Here is a 21953-nt window from a genome sequence, read left to right on the forward strand (position 1 = left end):
CCTTTGACGCTGCCTTCACTTCGCTTTCGTTTCGCATATTTTACGTTTTACCCCCTCGCCCCATTGTAATTTATAATTTATTTGAATGTTGTGTGTTTTTTCTTACTTTTTCGCGCCACTCATTTCTTACTTTCACATGCAGACGACCGGCGAAAGAAAAGGGTTTGCCCCAAAAGCCGCCCCACTCGACAATCTGCAGTCCATTGTCGGGGTAATTGAAATCGGCAGTCGAAAAGTTTCTTCCATTTTCAGTTTTTATTAAAAGTTCGATTTGAATTCGCCTTTGTTGGGATTAGCTCTATAAATAGATGTACTCGTACAAGTAGACATACAGTTTAATATTATTTCATAGGTATAATAAATATATTGTAGATGCTCCGCTCTCTAAACTAAATTGTCTCTCTTGTCGAAACATTCGCCATTTACAGCACTTTACACTGCGATTAATCGCATTTCGCTGCCATTTTAGTACGAATCACTTGAGCAAACACCATCCACCCATTTGGGGGCACACTTTTGAGTTTCCTCTCCTCGTGCGGCACATACAATATGATTATTAGAGTGGTAACAATAGTAAAGGTATTGGTATTAAGGATTACGCATAGGCATAGTTATGTTTATATGGTTTACATGGTGTGGGGTGTGTGTAGTGTGTGGGCTACGTGCCCTGCGTTTTGAGCTGCACCTGGAGGCCTCTGGAGGCACTTGGAAGCACCTGGAAGTGTCCAGACTACTCACTAGCGGCAGCCCAAAAATCGCGGGGCTCGTGAACAACAAACAAATTTAAACAACATTGTAAGATGAGTGAGTGTATGCGTGTGCACTTACAAAATAAAACAAACTTACAGCTAGGCGTGTGTTTTGTGTTTTCGTGTATAGCTAAAGTATTGCACTATGTTGTGTGTATATGTATATAAATATGTATATGCAATAAACAATTTACATTGATTCAAAGAGTTCTGCTGAAGCTTATAGGAGATGGAGAGAGTTAGAGATAGTGTGGCAGACTAAAAAAATTGTGTGTATAAATATGTGATGTACTCGTTTTTTCTTTTTTGCTTTTTTTGTTGTTTTCTGTTTTTTTCTTTTTTTGGATAGTTATTGTTGAGAAGGAATGTCGTTACACAGATTGTCCTGTCCCCTGCCAACACTTTGAAGCCTCTAACGTGATCCGGGGATCACCCATTCGGGTCAAACGAATCGAACTATTTGGATTACCCAGTGGAATCTTGGGAGTTACGCGAATTCTTGATGATCGCACCGAACGCGAATTCTTTAGATCCTTGAAGTGGCGCGAATTCTTTGTGTCTTATCCAAATCTCCGTGTTATCCTTCCTCCGATCAGCCAGAGATCCCCCGCCGACAACCCACAGCACAGCACTCGACCGCTCCAGCGACCGTTCGTCCCGCCCCGTCCCGCCCAGCCCCCGTCCGCGCGCTCCCTTCAGTTGCGCCGCTCGCCCGCTCGTGCCGCCTGCCGCTGCTGCTGCTGCTGCTGCTCCTTGTCGCGCAGTTCCTTGATGGCGCCCACCGTGCCGAACATCACCTTGGCCGTCAGCTGGGCGCGTGGCGGACCGCCGGACTTGCCGCTGGTGGCCGCCTCGCGGTCCAGAGATGCATTCGCATTGGCGTAGGCGTTCGTGTACGAGACGTAGTTGTTGTTGAGGTCGCGACCGCAGCTGCACTGATGCGACATGTTGCACGTGATGTGGATGTTTTTGTGTTGTTGGTGGCTAGTCCGCTTTTATATGTATATTTATTAGGCGATTTTCGGAGTGGCGTGGCGTGGCGTGTGGAGCAGTTGATCCGCTTGCGGTTGTTTGCCAATTGATCGCGCCTCGCAGTCGCTCACACTTTCACAGACTCACTAGAACTAATTTCGAAAAGCTGTGGTGTTGTTTTTGTGGCCAGGCCTCGCTCGGCAGAGGCAGCGGCAGCGATGCCAGCGTCGACGTCGACTGCGATGAGCAGAGAGAGGGCTGTCAAAACAAGAGAGCACTGCGATCAGCAGCTGTTGAAACAGCGAGAGCTTGCTGCCGACGTCGCTGTTGCAGCGGCTGTGCTGCAGTGAAATGATAAATTTCTCTACACCGAGAAAAAGAGAAGAATTCAAAATATGTTGGTGGGTTACTAAATATTACTAAAAAGTAACAGATTTGGAGATCACAAGAAATATATGTAAAATGTTTAAGCAATTTCGAATTTGTTCGATTTTTAAAGCATACTTTTTGGCGCGCCACAGGGACTTTAGGATTTCTGAGCTAGGGAAATCATGCTTTTCCATAAGAGCTTCCGATAACGACTTCTATATTTACTAACATTAATTGTATAATTCCGGTCTCTCTCTTTCTATATATTTTTCCCAGTGGACCGTCTGCAGCTGATCGATGCTCTCTCTGTGCAGTCGCTGTTTCTGCTTCTGTCGCAGTCGCAGTCGCTGCTCTTGGGAGAGCTTTCTTGATTGCAGCGAAGAGTGTTGTTGTGTTGTTTCTAAGGCCCCTTCACTCTCCCCAACCTCCATCCACCACCCAACACCCCTCACCCGATCCCAAATTGACGACGCTGCGCTTGTGTAATCTTTACGTCGTCTTTGTATGTATTTCTTTATTTTTGTCTTATTTCTCTTTCGGTGGAGCTTTGTTTTTGTTGTAGCTTTACTCATAACAATTTGCGAATTCCACAGGCACGCTCGCAACAACAATAACTACAACAACAAGAACAACAACAAAAGTCAGCAGCAGCAGCAAGTGAAAATCACTAAGCAATGCAGCGACTCACCTGTTTATTGTTGTTGCTGGCATTCATTAAGTTTCATTCACCTTTCGCAGCAGGCTTTATATTGTAGTTTGTTTGTTTGTTTAGCTTTTTTTGGCCATGCTTTTACATAATTGAATCGAGTGACTAATCACTCGACTGAAGCCCAATGAGGAAATGCCTTTCTAACAGCCTGAACCTGACCCCAAAAGAACCGAAAAGAATTTCCAACTGGAGGCGAAAGAGCGAAGAAAACGCGCAAAGGTGAGACGAGCAAAAGCAAACGCATTCGCTTTCGATCGATCGTCACTTTCCTCGGCCAAAAGAAGAAGAAGAACAGCAGAAGAAGAGGCAGCAGACTCGTACTACCAGTTTTCTCCAAGAACCAAAAAGTCACGGTGACCCATATAACATATAGCACCGCAGTCGCAGCTGACGTCAGCAGAGCGACTGAGAGAGAGAGACGGAGAGAGAGAGCTAGAGAGAGAGAGCGAACGAGTAAGAGTACAGAACAAACGGTAGACAGGAGAAAAGAGAAAGAGAGAGGGCACTATCCGATCGAAAAGAAAGCGAAAAAGAAATTTCAATGCAGCGAAGCGTAGAATGGAGAACGTATGTTTGCGCTGGAAGTGCCAGCAAACAAACAAACACTCGCACACACGCACGCACACCAGCGCAGGTGATCGTTTGCTCACCTACTTAAATATGTCGGAAAGTGTGTCACCGCAGCGAGAGCGAAAGAGAGCACAGGAGAGAGTAGAAGCTGCTCCAGAAGAGCGAGCAACATTCTTTGCCGATTTTACGCCTCTTCCCGGCGCACTTGCATATGTATATGTATGATACCATATGCACACACGTATGTTTGTGAAAGGCAAGTGCTAACAGTTGTGGCTAAAATAATAGTGCTAACCAGAAGCATCTAAAAATAACTGACCAAACTCACAAAGACACCTTCGCAATGTTCTTAAGTCAAAATCATAGTTATTATAGTATCTATAAGATATAAACAATACCAGGGGTCTGTGCCAGAAATCTATGTCAATCTAAATTTGTTCATTTAATAAACAAACATTTATATTCCAAAACTGAGATGTCTTAAACATGTTGCCTTCCTATTACTTCCACCCCATTTGCATTTCCTCCAGATGCTATTTTGGCCCAGTGCATGCCACCCACTTACACCTCCCCACACAGATTCGATTCTGGCCAAAAGACAGCCGCTTGTCTTGACCGTAAATCTTCTCAGCTTTCGACTCCGGTCCGCAGAGCAAAATCGCCCTGTGGGCAACTTCTAATTATAAATGCATATTTATGCTGCCAGTTAGTGGCTTCCACATGCCGCTGCCATTGTTGTTGGCCAAGTTGCTGATATCTGACGCCACATAAGTTCATCTGGATCTCAAGTGCACATTGCACTGCGTTTTTCTCATGCGCAGAATCAATTAAAAGAGATGAAAAAACCCCAAACGAAAACTTGTTGGTGGGAAAAATCTCCGAAAACCTGCATAAGAATCGTGATTTTCCATTTTTTATTGTTGTTTTTTGGTTATATGTATATGTTTTTTTGTTTGACTTTTTTTCGTCGCTCTAACAACTACAAAAATGTTTTCGCCTATGCATTTTTTCGGTGGGAAGTTAGTGCCTCAGTGTGAGTGGAGTAGGTGTGGGCTAAACTGGTTGGGTGCCTCGTTTTTATTTATTATTTTTCTTTTGATTTTGGTCCGGCCAACAGCATGTTTAGTTTGGTGTCTTTGGTGTCTTTGTTTTATTTGCTTATTTTGCCTACCGCGATGATGATTTATAGCTGAACTTGTCTTGTGGCACAGCCGACCAAAATTGAATCGAACCGAGTCACATATCCATATCCACATCCATATCCTCCTTGTGGCCATATGTGCAGATTCCAGATGCCAGATGCCAGATGCCGAATACCCAAATGAGCTGCTTGGCCTCTGATTAGACCGCTGGGAAATTTATTAACCTGTTCCGGTGCGTTGACGCGGCGGTGTCAGGCCATCGAGATTGGACTGGCCACGCTTTGGGCATGTTTTGGTGTTACGAGTCATGTCATTAGGACCTCTTATCAGCCTGATTTATGATCGATGGCCTGTGGTGAGTATGAATATAGGCATTTGCCATGACGTCGCCGGCTGCAGCTGCATTCGTTGGCCAAGGTATCGCCTCGATGCCAATGGCTTTCCAGAAACTTAACGCCCCACTAATGACGACTGACGTCATGAGCACAATTAGCCGCCATTTTTCCCAGAAAGCCATAAAAACGTATCAATTTCTAGGACAAATTGTAATTGCGCCACAAATCTCAATGCAATTTCGGTGAGTCCCCTGCTGTGCTCCTAGCATTGCGTATACGACCCGTGCACCCAGGACACTTTAAGCCATATTCGGGAGGCGGATGGGTGGTGCTTATTTACTCAATATTTTCCAATTAGCCAGCGATTTTTGCTTTTATTCGTAATTAAACTATTTACAACTGAGCACCGTCTCAGCGGGAATTCCCTGGGTAATGGTTATTTACCAGCTCCTCTTGCCCCTCCGTCCGGGTAATTGCGCGGAATGCATTGAAAGCAGATTGATTGGAAATATGGTCAAAATAAGCTGAAAAGCAGGGAAAATAGGAACTACAATGTATGGGCGAGTAAAATGCCTAGTCAGTTAATAAAGATACGAACTTAATTTTAAGATTTAAAACAACTCTTGCTACTCACTCTTTTATTCCTGTCATTATGCTAAAGGGACTTGCCATTGAAATCGACAAAGTGCGTCGAATCGGTCCAAGCCAGAATTTTGTGTTATCCGCAAAGAAAGTGGACTCGAGTCTCGAGAGCAGAACAAATGTGGCATCAAGACAGGACAAATGTTAAATGTTATGCCTTCCGGCCGGAAAGCGGCGTTGTAAAAAATATATATGCTAGAATTCCGCATAAAATTCCTCGACTTTTTGCTTTTGAAATGTTACAGCCGCAAAAGCAGGGGGTTTATCGAGTATAAAGCCGGGGTTGCATGTCATTCGAGTTGTCAGTTGGCTCTGAGGATACCCCACAAAGAAGGGCCGAAGGCGAGTGTCCTGCATTTGAGTAATGCGCACCCAGTCAGCTGGCAATTTTCCATTGAAATGAGAAATAGTTGAATGTTATGCCGTGGGTGTCGGTCACAGTGACCTCCTAATGAACCTCAACAGCGCATTCATCATACGCACCGTTGCTTAGCATACATACGACGTGCAGCGTCGCATCCTTTAGCTGCACTTTTCCTCACCTAACCAGAAACTCGGCTTTGGTTTCACCATCTCCTCGAGGAATGTGTCTTCTTGGCTTTTCCGGCCAAGCCGCATGGCGGACACTTGTTACATCCGTGGCGCATAGCAGCCCGCAATACGACCCACCAAACCACACCTCGTGTGTGGTGAAATCGCGCACAGAACCCACCACACATTGTCGTCACCACTGGCGTCTGTCGTGTGGGTGGCTCGTTGATAAGGGCGCGCAGAACGCTCTTATAAGAGGCCGAGCGCCAGCGGATGCGGATTCAAAACTTAACCGACATTTGATCTGTCAACGTGCCACAGGAGCAGCAGCCGAATTAGTCCGCGGAACCCCTGAACACTCGAGTTGCTCCGCGTATCCTGTCCTGGCATCCCAGAGTGCTGAATTCCAAATCGATCCTTTACTAGTTGCTCGCGGTTTCTGTGCGTTTTTCGTTCTGTGAGTTTTCCAGCGGCATTTGGAATTCGCTGTAAGTTTTGACTAAAATGTTATTGTAATTATGGTTTATTCAAGAGAAGGCTTGGGGTCGTAAGTTAGTCGTTTTATCCCTAAAATTTATATCTTACAAAATAAGTGAAGCACATTCGTTAAATTAAAATCTTACAAAAGAAGTGAAGCACATGAGTGGCACATTCGTTAAACTTTGAATTATAAAATTCCCCTTTTTATCCTATTAGAACAGTTGGCAGGTGTTTCGATTTATGTTGTTCAATAAATACACCTTTTTTAAACTCTTTCAAGATTTTTGTAAATAAGTCTTTAAATTAAATTTCAAATAAATGTAGGACATAATTTACATTCTAAAGTGTACCACCTTACACTCAATCAGCACATTTGCCCCAAAAAGTATGCAAAGAAACCCAATGCAATTTGTATTCGTTTTTGATCTGGCGAAAACGCCTCAAATTCAATTCATTTTCAATCGCTTAGCGAGAAGACAAAACCAAATTTGATTATATAAATTGCCTCAGGCAGCAATTGACATATGGCAACAAAGTCAACATCACCAACTCTCATCCAAAACGTTAGAAGTCGCAGAAGAAAAATGCTAGAAGACAAAAGACAAGCCTCAATCAAATTGTAATTAAATAAATAACAACACGCCCGAGAGCAAAAAATAGGAGAAAAAATGGGATCACACATGTGAAACCCAAAAGCCAAGGACGAGAATATTAAATAAACAAATCGTAGGACAATTGTTGATTGATGTTGGGGCAAGCTATGGGCTGCTCCGGACGGAAGATGGGTATGAATCGCCCCTCCAGGGTCAGTTTATGTTTACTTGCAGAATTGATACACATGTCGAATTAAAGAAAAACAAGGAACAGGGAGCTCGAAGACAAGGGTCAGCCACATTATAAAAAGAAGTAAGAAAACAAAACAATGGAGCTGCAGAAGGGATCTGGGAGCCATGAAGTGGCGAGGCTGGCTCTTTATTGCCTAACCGCCATAAATTGGCGCAAAGAAGTTAGCCACTTCATTATCTGAACGTAACTTAATTAGGAGAGCTTAGAGGGTAAAGGTGAAAACATGGCCACTCGCCCCTGGCAGGGCTTTCAATTTAAAAAAGCGTTTCAATTGCACGCAGCTAATTTTTCGCTCATTTTGAGTTTTAGCTTCGGCTTTAGCTTCACCTGAGGGATCTGTCTGTCGCAATTTGCTACATCAGCTAAAATTGCTTTGGCTTTCTGCGCAAAGCTGCAAATTTGCTTATATCCCTTTGGCCGCTGTGTTGTTATGGCCTTCTGCTTCGGCAGCTAAGGAAACTTTGCCAACTTTCAAACTTAATTAGACGGGGTCCTTCGTGGCTGCTCCTTTGAATTTCCGTTGCATTCCGCTTGGCGGTCAAAACTAATCGCCGCTGCGGATATGAGAAAAGGCCAGCAGACCAAAAGAGTTATGACCAAAAGTGGCATAAATTCATAAACAGATAATGCCTGAATCTCATTTGCGGCCAAGGGCGCGTTGTTGCGTTTCGCTGTGGACGACAAACAAGATTTTATTGCAGGAATGGAAATAATAGTGAAAGGTGTTGACACTTTTCACAAAACCCCATGTTTTGCCCCCTCATCAGATTTACGATAGGTTCGGTTCGCCGTGGAGCCGATGCTCCTCGTTTTGTTGTCGTCGTGTTGCGGTTGATAAAGTCTAACAAATGTGACGATTTTCCGCCTATTATCTCGCGGCCATAGCCTTTCGCACTGCCGCACTCATAGTCATTGCTTTTATTGTCCTGCTCGGAAAATGCACAGCTGCCATCCATGGAGCTGCCCCCATTGTAAATCAAACCCGGAGGTCAGGGGCTCCCACGGGCCTTTTGCGGTCTATGGTGAACCTGTTGCATGATTTGTTGCCCTGTTGCACATGCAGCCAGCGAATTTATGGCCGGCCACGGTGCGTATGCGCAACATTTTGGAGCCACGTCGTAGGCTTCGATTAATTGATTCGTCCGCTGTGTTTGCACATAATTATGTGCGGCAGCGAGTCATCGCATTTAAGCCCCTATTCCACTGGAAAATTGTCAGAAAGTTAATTTGCCTAGCCAAACAACAAGTATCTGGAGGCTGTGGGTGTTCTTAGCTAGACATTACGTGCTCCGGCTGTCAAGTTTTCCGGCGGAAATGCAACCACGTTACTGCTGGTGGTTCCTTCATTCACGACGTGCACTTTAAATTGATGGCACTGACATCTCCACAAAAGCGTTGACGACTGCCACTGACTGACGCTGCTATTCCGCTAATGGAATCCAGCGAGCAGTACTCCCCGGCCAAGATAGTTCACTGGTCTGGTGGCGGTTGAATTTTTGGGTAATTGTTCTTGGCTAATTGTGGCATCTGCGGCGGGAGTTAAGCCACTTATTTCTCTCATCGCGCGGATCAAATAATAACTTTTACGACCCGACCTGCAAGGCCAGCAGAAAAACCCGTCGCGTCTGCTGCAATTGGAGTTGGCCAAGCACCCAGGATCAAGGACCAAGGACCTTCCGCATGACTGCTGGCGGTGGCATCAAACTTTTGGCCACATTTTTCGGCGTTCTGCAGGCCATTTTTATACGTTCGTTATTCTGGGTTCCGTCGACTGTTTGTTTCTGTTTGCCACTGCCAAATTTCTGTTGCCATTTTGCCGGGCTGTCAACGCGTCGGCATTTGTTTGCCGTTGACATATTTTGTGTGTTGGGCCGAAATTCCATGTCGATTGTTTGTTTCTTTATTTTGCATAAATATTCGTTTGAGGGTACGCATTAGGGTGGCTTTACATTTGTGTGGCAACGAGAATTTGATGTGTTCGATATGTTTTTTCCAATGCATGAATCTTAAATTCTACAAATCATTTTATTATAAGCTCCCGTTTTCTTTTAATACTGTAATTCCAAATTTTTTTTTTCTAAATGTTTGCAATGCTTTCCCATCCATCCTTTCATTCACTTTAACACCGTTTTGGGCCACCCTAATCCCCAGTATCCTTGTTTACGGTGGCGACAACTGTCGCCGCAAAGTATGCAACGCTTTGACACACAGAGAATTGGGGAGCGGTGCTTAAAATTCTATTCGTCGCCTGCTCACTTTGTCTTCGCTGACTTTTTTGCAGCAGCAACAGCGGCAACAGCAGCAGCAGCAGCAGTAGCAGCAGACAGACGTGCCCCATCCCGTGCCACGCCTACACCATCAGAATGAACTCCCTTCACGCCCACATCCTGCTGCTGGCAGTTTGCTGCGTCGGCTACATCGCCAGCTCCCCGGTAATTGGCCAGGATCAGCGCAGCGGCGACACCGATGCCGATGTCCTGCTGGCCGCCGACGAGATGGCCGACGGAGGCGACAACATCGACAAGCGGGTGGAGCGGTACGCCTTCGGTCTGGGACGACGGGCCTATATGTACACGAACGGCGGACCGGGAATGAAGCGCCTGCCGGTCTATAACTTCGGTCTGGGCAAGAGGTCCCGTCCCTACTCCTTCGGACTGGGCAAACGCAGCGACTACGACTACGAGCAGGACAACGAGATCGACTACAGAGTGCCGCCAGCGAACTACTTGGCAGCCGAGCGTGCTGGTGGTAAGTCAACTGTGCTCCTGTGATCACACGTATCCCTTTAATCCTTGGGCTTGCAGTGCGACCTGGCCGACAGAACAAGCGAACGACGCGTCCGCAGCCCTTCAACTTTGGCCTGGGCCGACGTTAAGTCCAATCCTGCTGGCCCAACTCTCCCCGCATGGCGCACTAATCCAAATCCAGCCGTGCGCCATTTGGCTAGGAGCTCAACCTAACTAAAGTTATCTAAAAAGCACTTGCAAAAAGCTCTCAGACTCTTCTCCAAACTTAAGTCACACATTCAGGAGGTAATCTAAATGTCTTCGAATCCAAGCGAATCCCTTGCACGCCCTCGTCCCACAAATATTTATATGAAATCGCTAGAGAAAATGGTATTTATGTTAAGTTCTCCAAATCGATACGTTTAACGGCAGCCTCTAAAAATAATATTTGACAAATGGCGAAAAAACACAAAAAAAAACAATGCAAATAAAGGGAAAACAGATTGAGAATGAAACTGGCGTGTGCAATTATCAAGGAAGAAATACATATAATGTTATACGAATCTATTATATATGCATATTCAATCCAATTTACAGTACTCCATATATGTACATTTTAAAGGGGCATTATTAATATACGCGGATTTAAACTTATATACTTGGGGCAATCTCTCACAGAAAGAGCGGCACGAGTGGCATTCGTTGTGGTCGTCAGCGGAGGAGCACGAAGATTGGGTAAACTACTGCATACTAATATTGGTGTAACTAAGTGTTTGACAAAGTGATTACTAATTTAACTATATAATTACGAATATGTAATTGTTTTGTGAATACATGCATACCTACCCAAATAAACATAGGCGCAGCAAGTCTGCGTAAGCAAATACACTGGAATTTGACTTTAGTCTTTATTCTTCAGTTCAGTTTGTGGTTTCCTCTAAAAACAATCCACTTAGTTTTCCTTTAAAAATCAATTACAATATTCGTTTGCAGCATATACATTTTAACTTATCCTCGTACTTTACATTGTTAAGACCTTAGATTATCTTAAACTATTCATAATTGTCTCCAAAAAAACTAGCATGGTCTAAGAATTTATCTGACTATTTTAAAACACAACACAGAATTGTTTCAAACATTAAACATTTAAAGGAGAATTTTCCTAGAACATGTCTATCTGCAGCTTGCACAGAATTGTGTCGAAGGCGTAAACAGACGAGATGAACGTGTAGGGACTGTAGCGGATTATTCCAAAGTCCGGCTCCAGGCTGGGCAGGGTACACGGGGTGAAGTTGATCTTTTGGCTCTGATACCGTCCAGTTGACATCGGCGGCTGCTTGCGGGCGTTCTGCTTCATCTTTTCCTTGCGGGCGACGAGCTTCTTTGTCTCCCGCACCATGTAAATGGCCTCTGGGTTGGTCATGTAGTCATGAATGATCTGGAGGTCATAAAGATATTATTTAAACCCTATTCTGTTCTCTATTTAGTTACCTTTCGCTTCTTGGGGCAGTGTGAGAATACCCAAATGAGGGTGCACAACGTGTTGAATATCTCACTGTCTTTGTCGCACCAGCGCAACAACATCTGGGCAATGGTGACCAAACCTCCCTCCTGGAACGTGTTCACCGTAGTGCTGTTGTAGCGGGCCAAGTTTAGGATGATCCGGCTGCAGCGCTCGATAAGCTGCTTATCCACCTCTGATCGAATGGCCTGAGCCATGATGCCGTAGCAAAACGTGGACATGAACTCCGAACACCACATCAGCAGATGTGGCACAGTGCGTGAAAGACGATCTGCGGAGATTTTAAATCAGGGATTAGTTATGTTAAGGACTAACGCAAATCTATCACTTACCCAAACGACTTAGGACTGCTAACGCATCCGATGCGATAAAGCGTCCTCGGAGGAACCGCACCGCCTCCTGGACTTTGCAGCGTACGGAGTTTGCAGCCTTTGCATCTTGTCGCAGCTGCACAATTCGCTTTCGGATAGCCAAAAGTCCCTGGTGCTTTTGGCGTCGACGGGTTAGATAGCCACGCCAGTAGCGTTGTATAACCTTAGCGGCGCGCTTCTGGCGGATTAGGTCCATCATCTCGGGTGTCATCAGGGCCTGGAATCGTTTGCGAGCCATAAAGCCGCGGGCACGTGCCTGGAAGTCCGGCATGGAACGGCGGAGCAGTTGGAAACAATCACGCTGCTCCAGCATTAGACGCTTGCCACGGAACTTTTGTTGCAGATGGACTGCCAGTCTGCGAAGCTGGACAAATTCGTGGCGTGCCTGCTTCATGCAGCGATTAGCACGGAATTTGCGCTGCACCAGGATCACAGAGGATAGAATTAATTGGTAATCCCGTCTCGCCTTTAGCATGGCACAGCGGGCACGGAACCGACGCTGCAACACCACGGCAGCCCTTCGCTTCATCTCGAATTCCCTGCGCTGCTGCCGCATCAGCAAAGTTGCTCTGATAAATGCCTGCATCAGTCGCACCTTGCGGATGGTATTTAAGAAGTTCTGCCGCTGGCGACGAGCCTGCACCGTGGCCCGCCACTTGCGTTGAATGCTCAATGAACTGAGCCGAATCCGTCGGTAGCCCTCTCTGCAGAGCCGCATTTCCCGTATGTTGCGCCACCATTTCTGCAAGCGGATGACTGCCCGGCGCTGCTTTTGGTAGACTTCAATCTGCTTCCTCATCTCCAGCTTGCCGCGGTATCGCTGCTGCACTTTGACAATGGCTTCCCTTTGCTTTTTGAATAAGACTACCTGCTCTTGCATTGCCTTCTTGGCTCTATATCGGGTTTGAATGATAATAGCTGCCTGTTTCAGTTGGGCATAGCTCTTCAACTGCTTTATCATAGTCAGACGAGCTCGGTAGCGTCGCTGCAGTGTTATAGCTGCTTGGCGCTGTTGTAGGAAACTGTTTCGCTCCCGTTTCCTGAGGAGATGACTACGCCAATGCTTCTGCAGACAGCTAACGGCAGCCTGGGTGCCGCGGTACTTGGCTCGCATGAAGCGCATTGATTTGTTAGCATGGAATCTGCGTTGGAGCTTTATGGTCACCTCGCGGAGATGCAGGTATTCCTGACGTTCCTTTCGCATTTGCAGTAAAGCCCGCCGACGTTGCTGGACTGCCAGGGTAACCTTTTTCAGCTGGAGAAACTCGGTTCTTTGCTTTTCCATTTCGCGCTTTGCACGGTACTTGATTTGAATTAACCTGGTTGCCGATTGGAGCTGAAGGTAGTTCTTTCTTTCTCGATGCATCTGCAGTGTGGCTCTCCAGCGCCTCTGGACATTGATGATGCATTGGCGGGTTCTTAAATATACATTGCGATCCTGGATCATTTGTTGAAGCATGCGGTAACGTCTTTGAACGAGTATCGTTGCATTACGCAGCTTCAGATAATTTTGCCTCTGTTCGCGCATTTTCATGGTGGCCCTCATCCGCTGCTGCAAGCGGATAACATTTTTCCGGAGAGAGCAGTAGTGATTGCGATCCATTCTCATCTGGATTGTGGCTCTCCGGTAAGCCTGAACTTTAAGAACGCTGGAACGAAGTGCCAAATAATCAGCGTTGCACTTTCTCATTGAAAGCTTCGCTCGCCAGCGCTGCTGGACATTTATGGCTGCACGCTTTAGTTGCTGGAACTCCTTTTGCTGCTTCAGCATAATCCACTTGCTTCGCATCCTGCGCTGGACAAACATGATGAGGTCTCTTTGCCGCAGGAACTTCTGTCGCTGAAGTTTGCCTAACTGATGGCTCCGCCATTGCACTTGAATATAACTGGCAGCTGCCTGTTGTTTTTGGGATCGCTGAAGTCTGGCTGTTTCCGCCGCCGCCAATAGCTTTTTGGCAAAGAGGCGTCGCCGCCAGATACGCTGCAGAAAGATGGCAGCCTGCCGGAGCTCCAGGAACCGCTGGCGGTATTGCCTTCCCAGTTGTTGGGCCCGCCACCAGCGCTGGATGGTGACAATGCTGTGATAGCTGTGATAAAGCTGCTTCTGTGCCAAATACCGACGCGTGAACTTCTGCATGATTATGGCGGCCTGTGTGCGTTCCGCCCTGAACAATTTGACGTACTTTCTCATCTGGTGGCCGCGGAACACGGCCTGAATGACAGTAGCGGCCCGGTGGCGACGCATAAGCTCCTTGTGGCGGATGCGCCGCTGGATGATAACGTGCAGCCAGCGACGGCGCCACCATTTCTGAAGCACCGTGGCCGCTGCATGGAACTTGGGCGAGCGGAATTTGTAAATAATTTGCCAGAGCAGGGAAAGCGTCTTCTCACGATGCCCGTCCACGATATCTTGGGCGGATATGTCGCCGCCTAGCTGGAAGTTGGCCTCGCTAAGAGCTCGCAGAGCTAGCTTTACATTGAAAATCCGCTGGAGGCGAGAGATGGCTGGCACTCTCAACTGGCGGGTTAGATCATCGCGCAGTAAAATGACCTCCATGACGCGGGTAAGTCTCACGCCATCTCTTAAGTCCACAGCCAAGTTGTTGAAGGCATAATCGAACTCGTCCAAAAAAGTTTGGCGGTGCTGAAGAACGTAACCCAAGCGGCGCAGTTCCCGCGTAATATCCCCAATGTTGGCCAGCAGTTCTGACGAAAAGCGCAGCAGAATATCCTTGGTCTCCTTATGTGGCGACTTTTTAACAAACAAACAGGGATTGTGTTTGACGATGCGCTTCTGCTTTGCTTGATCGAGGAAAAGCAGCAAGAAGAGGATTTTCTGCAACGAGTGCTTCTTGATGGTCTCCGCGTACTCCTCGGTGAGCGTGTATGCCTTGCTGTACCTCTGCTCCTCAAACTTATTCCGGAACAAGCGATTGAGGATAAAGGTGCTAAGGCCAACAATGTCTCGGTTGGACTGCATCTGGATCTTCTCGCCGAAGACCACCTCCAGTCCAAGGCGCAGCCAAAGAGGATTGAAGCAAAGTAGCAGCTCAAGAATGGTGCGTTGCATAACAACGTCCAGGTGAAGATTACGATCGCTACGGATGCGCAACGCTTGCTTGTTGACATAGACGGCCACCTTGGAGCACGGCATGCGCATCTGCTCACTGAAGAAAAGCTCAACTGCAGCCTTACGTAGTGTCTCCAGTCGGTATTTCGTTAGGTAGTTCATAGACTGCTGCTCCTTGGTGGGAGCCACCACGAGCTCCTTGTTGCGCACCTCGTTAAACAGCTTACCGACGTCTATTTTGCTATTCGAATCTGCGTCCAGGTCAGCAGGTATGGAAACAAGGGCATTTAACCACTTTTTGAAGTCATCTTGATGACGATCGACAGCCTGTTCATCCAAGTACATGGTAGAGGCCAAAAAGGGGTCCATTGTGGTAGTTGCAGCAAAAGGATCCGGGTTGATGTAGGTCTGCATGTACAGCTCGGAATCGTAGAGCTTGACGGAAGCCTGAACAGCATCCCTGACTTTTCGTGGCGTCGCGGGCTTCTTCATCAGTGACATGGTCTGCGCCAGCTTAAACTTCTTGGGCTGGGCGTGTGGCCAGGCGTGAGCACTACTGCTTCGGGCAGATGCATTTGCCGGCGCTGCACTCCTGGTCAGAGTAGTGTCCTCCACTCGTTGCTTTTTAGGCGGAGAAATGGCCATAGTTTCATTGCGGTACAGTGATTCGTTGCTAGGTGCATCCGAGAAACTCAGCTCATGGGAGCGGCGCTTGTGAGGATTCTTCACCGGACTTCTCTTCACTGACTTTCGACCTACTTCGTGCAGATTAAAACGACTGGACTGAGCTAGGATTTCACTGTGGTTGAACAGAAACTCCTGCTGGCCCGCCAAGCTAGCCTCACTACTAGAGGAGCTATTCAAGTCTCTACCCTTTATCTGGATCTGCTGCTCCTGGTAGTATCGATTCTGTTCAATAGAACGGATTTTCATTTCATTCAGATTAGGCATTGAGCCTTGAATGGCATACTTCGATTGTGGCGATAGAAGTGATAAATCTTTCATGGATTCGGAATATTTTCGTAAGGGTGAGCCCACCAACTTGATATCCCTCTTCAGGTCTTGTATGGCGCTCTTCGTGGGCGTCCTAGGTGGACTTGGTCCCTCCTCTTCGTGAATACAGGCAAGGGCTCTAGTGTGCGTGCCATGCACAATGATGGTGGTCTTATTTAGGGGCGTATGCGGTTGTCCATCGTTCCTGGAGCAGTCCAAGGTGTCCAACGAAATGTTGATAGTCTCGGAATGCTTTACATCGAACGTTTTGTTTGAGACAGGCTGATCTTCTAGATCATCTGGAGTAATTCGACGCGGGCGCATATCATTGGCACATGGTTTTACATTCCCTTTAAGTGTGGGTGTGGGCCAGGCGGCCAGATTGTCCGGCAAAATCGTAGCTTGTCCTTTGCCACGTGTTTCGGTGAGAGGTGTGAACCGCAGATTGTCAATCACATCGAGTAGGTTTCCTGGCGTCATAGGGCTTAGATTTTCCTTAAGACTGCGAGGCTGTGGGGATGTGTAAACGGGCTCCTCTTGTGGGGGCTTATATACATTCTTCTCAACAAGAGGAGCCTGTGGAGGCGGATGTGGACGGGCAGCAGAACGCACAGGAGCAGTCACTCGCCATGTCTGCTTGGAGGGAGGCGCTGCTGCTGCAGACAAGCGCTTCTTTTGCTGCACAGCAGCGGATATTACGCTTTTCTTGCCTGCTCCGGTCGGCGATTTCAGCTGCAGGGTCTTGCCGACAGTAGGAAATTTGCGCGGGTTCTTCAGGTAGAAAGGTAAGAGATACGTGCAAAAGAGGGTAAGTAAGTAAAAGGGGTGGTAAATGCATTTTTCGACTGACCTTGACCGGTTGGTTGCTCTTGGACTTGAGAATGATCATCACCTCTTTTCGGAAGTTGCGGTTGTCAATCAACTGCAGCGTCTCCTTGCAGGCCACCTCAAGCTGGGGGCTCCAGACTAGCTCCATGGAAACCTCGTCTCTTGCAGGCACCGTGTGCTCCATCCACTCCAGGCTTAAGTTGTGCTCCTCTCGGATGGCCTTCATAACCTTGACCTGTATAGTGGGTGTTCCATTGATCAAATATTAGTTGCCAGGCAGTTTATAACCCACTAACCTCGATGTCTTCGTCGCTGGGATTGAGAACGCGCACCTGGCGCCGAGCTGTCTTTGTTATCGGCACATCCTCGAACTGTACAATCGCCTTGGCGGAGAACGGAGCCATGACGACCACGGCGGGCTCGCGTCCTTCGGCGCGCTTCTTTTGCTTTAGCCGCGATGGCGTCACTGTGATCTGTAAGTACAGGGAATTCAGTTATTTTCGGGAAACTACTGCCGGAGTCCCAAGGAGAGGACTCAACTAACCTCAAAGGCGCTCATCGCAGGGAATGAACAAAACAGAAATAATTCGAACTAAGTAAAAACGGGCTAACTTAGTGGCCCATTAACACAGCGACTAACTAAACAATTAACACAATTAACGAACAACAATTAAACAAATTAGAGCGTCTTAGCAAAAATCCAAATTCGAACTGAAATTCGAAACGAAGTGACGCCGATTCTCGATTGTTTGATTGCTGGCGCAAAGGGCTATCGAATTATCGGAGCTATCGATTGTGAAATATTAGGGGGCTTCAGAATAGTTTTCGATAGATTACAAATTTAAATATTAAATTTGTTGTCACTTGATTTTTATACTTGAATTATTAAATATGGTGAGACCATACTGAGGATTATTATTTTATGTCTTTCTTTTTTTTGACCCGCGTAAGAAGTTCAGACTTGCTAACAGCATTAATCGATATCTTTATGTTATGTTGCAATGTTATATTGCCGCCAAATTCATAAACATTTTTTATAGATATAAATATTAGGTGAATTTGAAAACAAGACATATTATTATAAATGGCTCCTTTACATATGTAATTTCAAAATATTTTTATTCACAATCTATTTACAAATTTCAACAACAAACTAAATTTCTCCGCAGGACCTATCTGTTTTTCTAAATGAGTCTGCTGGGCGGCAGAAGATGGTCGCTACCCGTTTCTGAGGAATACATGCTCTTCAGATAGCCCGGAAAGGGTGTAACCGCATCGAAATCCTCGCCTACAGAATCCACCGGTGGATCCACAGCCATGAAAGAGATGGCGAAGCCCCTCAGTGAATTACTCTCGTCCGTTTGGAATCGCAGCAGGAGGGTGTCCGAGTTGGAGATTATAATGGGAGGCTTGTGCTTTCCGCAAAATCTCCCGTGGATGGTGTTCATCGAGTAGCCTTCCTCTGTGATCTCCAGGTAATCGTAGTCGCATCGTTCCGAGTACTCGATCTCGAAGTGCAGGAAGCGGATCTTGACACTGCTTTCAGGATCCGCCTGAATGCGCCAGTCGCAGTACATGTTACGCTTATACGGCCTACTACCGTATCGTGGATGCGAGTAGAAGGTCTGCGAATGATTTGTGGCCCTCAAGTAGCCACCACACTCGGAAACAAAGGTGGCCTTGAAGCCCTTTCTCTGCAGACCCGCATCCGTGGCCAGTACCATGAACATCTCATTGGTGGAGGCAATAACGGCATACGGCTCACGTCCACCGCAATAGATGCCCAATGTGGAGCTGTTCTCGGAGCGACCATCATAGATAGCCACATAGTCGTAGATGCACTCCTGGTGGCTCTCCACCTCAAAGTCGTGGAATGTCAACTGTATCCGGTGGCCCAGTACGGTCTGAAAGTGCCAGTAGCAGTAGATGTTTCTCGGATAATCCTCCGGATAGTTGGGACTCTGCAACACTCCATACGATGTGGTGATCTCGAACTTGCAACGCGTCTCCGTGCAGTTGTGTCCATTTTCAGCCAATGTGTATCCATTCCGGCAGCTGCACTGGTAGGATCCAAAGGTATTCCGGCATCTGTGCTGGCAGCCACCATTGTTCATTGAACACTCATCCACATCTGTTGCATAGAGATATTATTGATTATTAATAAGTAAATTAAGTGTTGTTTTCGTAGTTACCTATCACAAACTTGGCCACAAATCCACTTCTCTGGACAGTGCGATCGGAGTAGAACTCCAGCCTGAGGACACTCTGCTCGGAGTTCACCACCGGAGGCAGTTCATGACCGCAATAAATGCCTATCTTCTTCAGGCGATTATCCCTCATTTTGGAGTATATTATCAGATAATCATAGTTGCACTTGGTATAGTGGAACCGCGTGCCCTCCAAATCAAAGTGGGTGAAGTTCAGGAAGACAGCGTGATTCGGTGGCGCAACCACTTCCCAAACGCACTGTTTGGAGTTGGGATACACATCCGGATACGATGGTGAGTAGAGCGTGCCATTGGATTTGGTGGCGTCCACTACTCCTCCACAAGCATCCTCGCAGGTCTTTCCATTCGCCTGCAACTCGTATCCTGCTCGACAGCCACATTGATAGCTACCCAAGGTGTTGATGCACAGGTGCTGGCATCCGTGATCCGTGAACTTGCACTCATCCACGTCCAGCATCAGGGCGGCTGAGAATCCCAGCTTTTGCACCGACGAGTCGGATACGAAACGGATGTACATCTGGTTGCTGCGGGTTCTAGGTGGAGGTGCCAGATATTCACTTGGTTAGTGATCTTTTTTCCTTCACAAGTAACTTACTTTATATTGGGCGGAAGTTTATCTCCGCAGAAGCGTCCTATGAGCCGGGAATCACTGTGATTGCCATCCCGTATCTCCACATAATCATAGGTACAACCATCGTGTTTTTCCAGCTCAAAGCTCTGGAACTTCAGGGCCACCTGGTGGTTATCCGGAGCCGTAATGCGCCACACGCACTCTTTGTCGGGCATGTAGTCCAGCGGATAGTTGGGTGAGTCTATGGACTGATCCTTGGTCAGCTTTATATCCCCGCCACATACCACTTGAAGGTTAAAATGTGGAATTTAATTTTTGTTTTTCCTTGAAAAGTTTGCAACTTACCTTCGAATCTCGCCTTGAATCCGCGATAACCTTTGGCTGCATTCCGGTTGACATAGTTGAGGAGCATGCGACTTGTCTGGGTGGTGATGACCTCGCCGCTGACATTTCCGCAGATTCGTCTCACCAGAGGCGATTTGTGCCAGTAGCCATCCCTAATCTCCAGGTAATCCTGAGTACAATCATCGGAGCTCATCAGATGCAGCTGCTGCAGATGCAAGATGACCTTTTCCCCATTGGTGGCCGTGATCCGCCACTCGCAGTTGGTCAGCGAGGCATCGAACTCAGATCCCGCGGAGGGATCTTCTCCAGCATCACCGCTACCCTCGAACTCGCTGAGCACTCCATTGCCGGAGTACACAAAGTGTGGACTCACTATGTGTCCTGAATTCTGCTGATAAGTTCGCCCACAGGAGGCGCACTTGTAAAGCAGATTGGCTTGAACAATATCCCCGCGACTAAGACGCCTCCGCTGACCCAACTCCAAATGGGTTCCATGTGGAATTCCTATCGGTGTGATGGTGTCCAGGTAGGGACTCTTCGAAAACGAGTTCTTGGCATAATGCATAATGGAGTTAAGATCGTAGGGCAGTAGGGGCAAGTCCACCTCCTCCGGCGAGAGGACGTCAAAGTTGTACTCCTGACCCCGCATGATATTCGCCTTGTTAATCACGATGTGCTTATCTCTGTCTCCGCGGGCATGTTCATGGTGAAAACCGATTGTGTGACCCAGCTCATGAATTATAATGCCAAACTTTTCGCAATTGCGTCCAATGGAGATGGGCTGGCGTCCGTTCCCATTCTTACCCAGAAACGAACAGCAACTAGGGATATATATTATAAAATAATTCTTCTTATAAGGAATTCAGACTCACCCGCAATTCTTGACTGTAAAGTATATATAGTTCGCATGCAAATTGGCATCCCGCTCCACGAATTTGATGCAGGTGAAGTTCTCCCAGTGGCGCATGGCCTGCTTGAAGAGCGCCTTGTGGGCTCCACTGAAGATGGTATCGATCTCGTAGGGTATGACCCCATAGTCCCAGGTCCGCTCCTTCCTCACGGTAACAGCTCTTCGCCTTCTCTGGACTGCTTTGCCATGTAAGGTGGGTGAGTGACTGTGCTGCAGGACATCAACGGAATCATCGGTCCACAGAAATGGAGGGGGTAATCTCGGAGCGGCTTTGTCTCGCGATTTATGCCCCTGCTTCCGGCGTCTCCTGTGTGGGTGGTTCAGATGGGCAGGGAGGGCTTATGAGCTCAGGTATTACTTACGTGCCCAGAGGCAGGCACTCCAGTGGCCAAGGCAAGTGTCTTGGCTAATTGCGCCCCATTGTGTGCGGAATAAATCCCAGTGGAACTTACCCCGAATATTGTCCGTCAGCCTTCAGTGGATGGATGTCATCCTTTGGCTCCTTGGGCGGCACCTGTTGTGGTAATGCTGGAGATTGCAATTTTATGCTTGGCCACGTGACTCCGCCACTCACCTGTGGAGAATCCAGCAAGCCAAAAAAGTCCTCCGGCTGCTCCTTGAAATCAAAATCGCACTCACTCTCGGGCTGCTGACTCAGTCGCCTGCCCTCGGCGGAATCCACCAGAAAAACCATCATTATCGTCCAGAGAGCTCCCACAGAGAGCACAACTAAATTCGCTTTCATTTTCATGGGTATGAGGCGCATTCCTTTCATTTCTTGGGTATTTCTGGGGGCTCGTTCCCTGAAGTTGCTTCAACCAGTTCAAAGTTCTAACTGAGCGCTCGTGGACCGCGATTGCCGAATTATACTGGTGCCGACAAGGGTTCCACGGATCGAGTGAGTGAGCAGCAGGTAACAGATCTCAGCTCGTAGGGGAATCGGTGGACGAGGGGCGGGGCAGGCCAGTGCAGATTCTCGACTGACCGCTCGAAGGGACAGCTCAATAGAGGGAGAGGCGAGAGCCATAACCAGACCTGATCCGA

At 47.4% G+C, this 21953-nt stretch overlaps 4 protein-coding genes across 4 annotated transcripts; 1 reads left to right on the top strand and 3 right to left on the bottom strand.

The window, feature by feature from the left end:
• Positions 1-240: 240 nt before the first annotated feature.
• LOC6554542 lies at positions 241-1894 on the bottom strand. The gene has a single exon (XM_001981908.3). It carries the CDS (start codon positions 1694-1696, stop codon positions 1445-1447), a length of 252 nt encoding a protein of 83 aa, XP_001981944.1. The 5' UTR covers positions 1697-1894; the 3' UTR covers positions 241-1444.
• Positions 1895-6276: 4382 nt separating this feature from the next.
• LOC6554543 (allatostatin-A) lies at positions 6277-10959 on the top strand. Its single transcript, XM_026982477.1, has 3 exons — positions 6277-6507; positions 9627-10093; positions 10150-10959. The coding sequence occupies exons 2-3, from the start codon at positions 9709-9711 to the stop codon at positions 10218-10220; spliced, it is 456 nt and encodes a 151-aa protein (XP_026838278.1). The 5' UTR covers positions 6277-6507; positions 9627-9708; the 3' UTR covers positions 10221-10959.
• Positions 10942-17631, bottom strand: LOC6554544 (protein abnormal spindle). The gene is made up of 6 exons (XM_001981910.3): positions 17400-17631; positions 17152-17328; positions 16878-17090; positions 11926-16798; positions 11563-11864; positions 10942-11509 (listed from the first exon to the last, which is right to left on the bottom strand). Exons 1-6 carry the CDS (start codon positions 17412-17414, stop codon positions 11234-11236), a joined length of 5856 nt encoding a protein of 1951 aa, XP_001981946.1. The 5' UTR covers positions 17415-17631; the 3' UTR covers positions 10942-11233.
• A 316-nt stretch (positions 17632-17947) lies between these two features.
• On the bottom strand, positions 17948-21909 carry LOC6554545 (dorsal-ventral patterning protein tolloid). Its single transcript, XM_001981911.3, has 7 exons — positions 21484-21909; positions 21362-21423; positions 20872-21216; positions 20000-20820; positions 19679-19940; positions 19048-19616; positions 17948-18986 (listed from the first exon to the last, which is right to left on the bottom strand). The coding sequence occupies exons 1-7, from the start codon at positions 21682-21684 to the stop codon at positions 18040-18042; spliced, it is 3207 nt and encodes a 1068-aa protein (XP_001981947.1). The 5' UTR covers positions 21685-21909; the 3' UTR covers positions 17948-18039.
• Between the last annotated feature and the right edge of the window lie 44 nt (positions 21910-21953).

The sequence above is a fragment of the Drosophila erecta genome, unplaced genomic scaffold (assembly GCF_003286155.1).
Source record: "Drosophila erecta strain 14021-0224.00,06,07 unplaced genomic scaffold, DereRS2 tig00000000-arrow-pilon, whole genome shotgun sequence".
NCBI classification, from domain to species: domain Eukaryota; kingdom Metazoa; phylum Arthropoda; class Insecta; order Diptera; family Drosophilidae; genus Drosophila; species Drosophila erecta.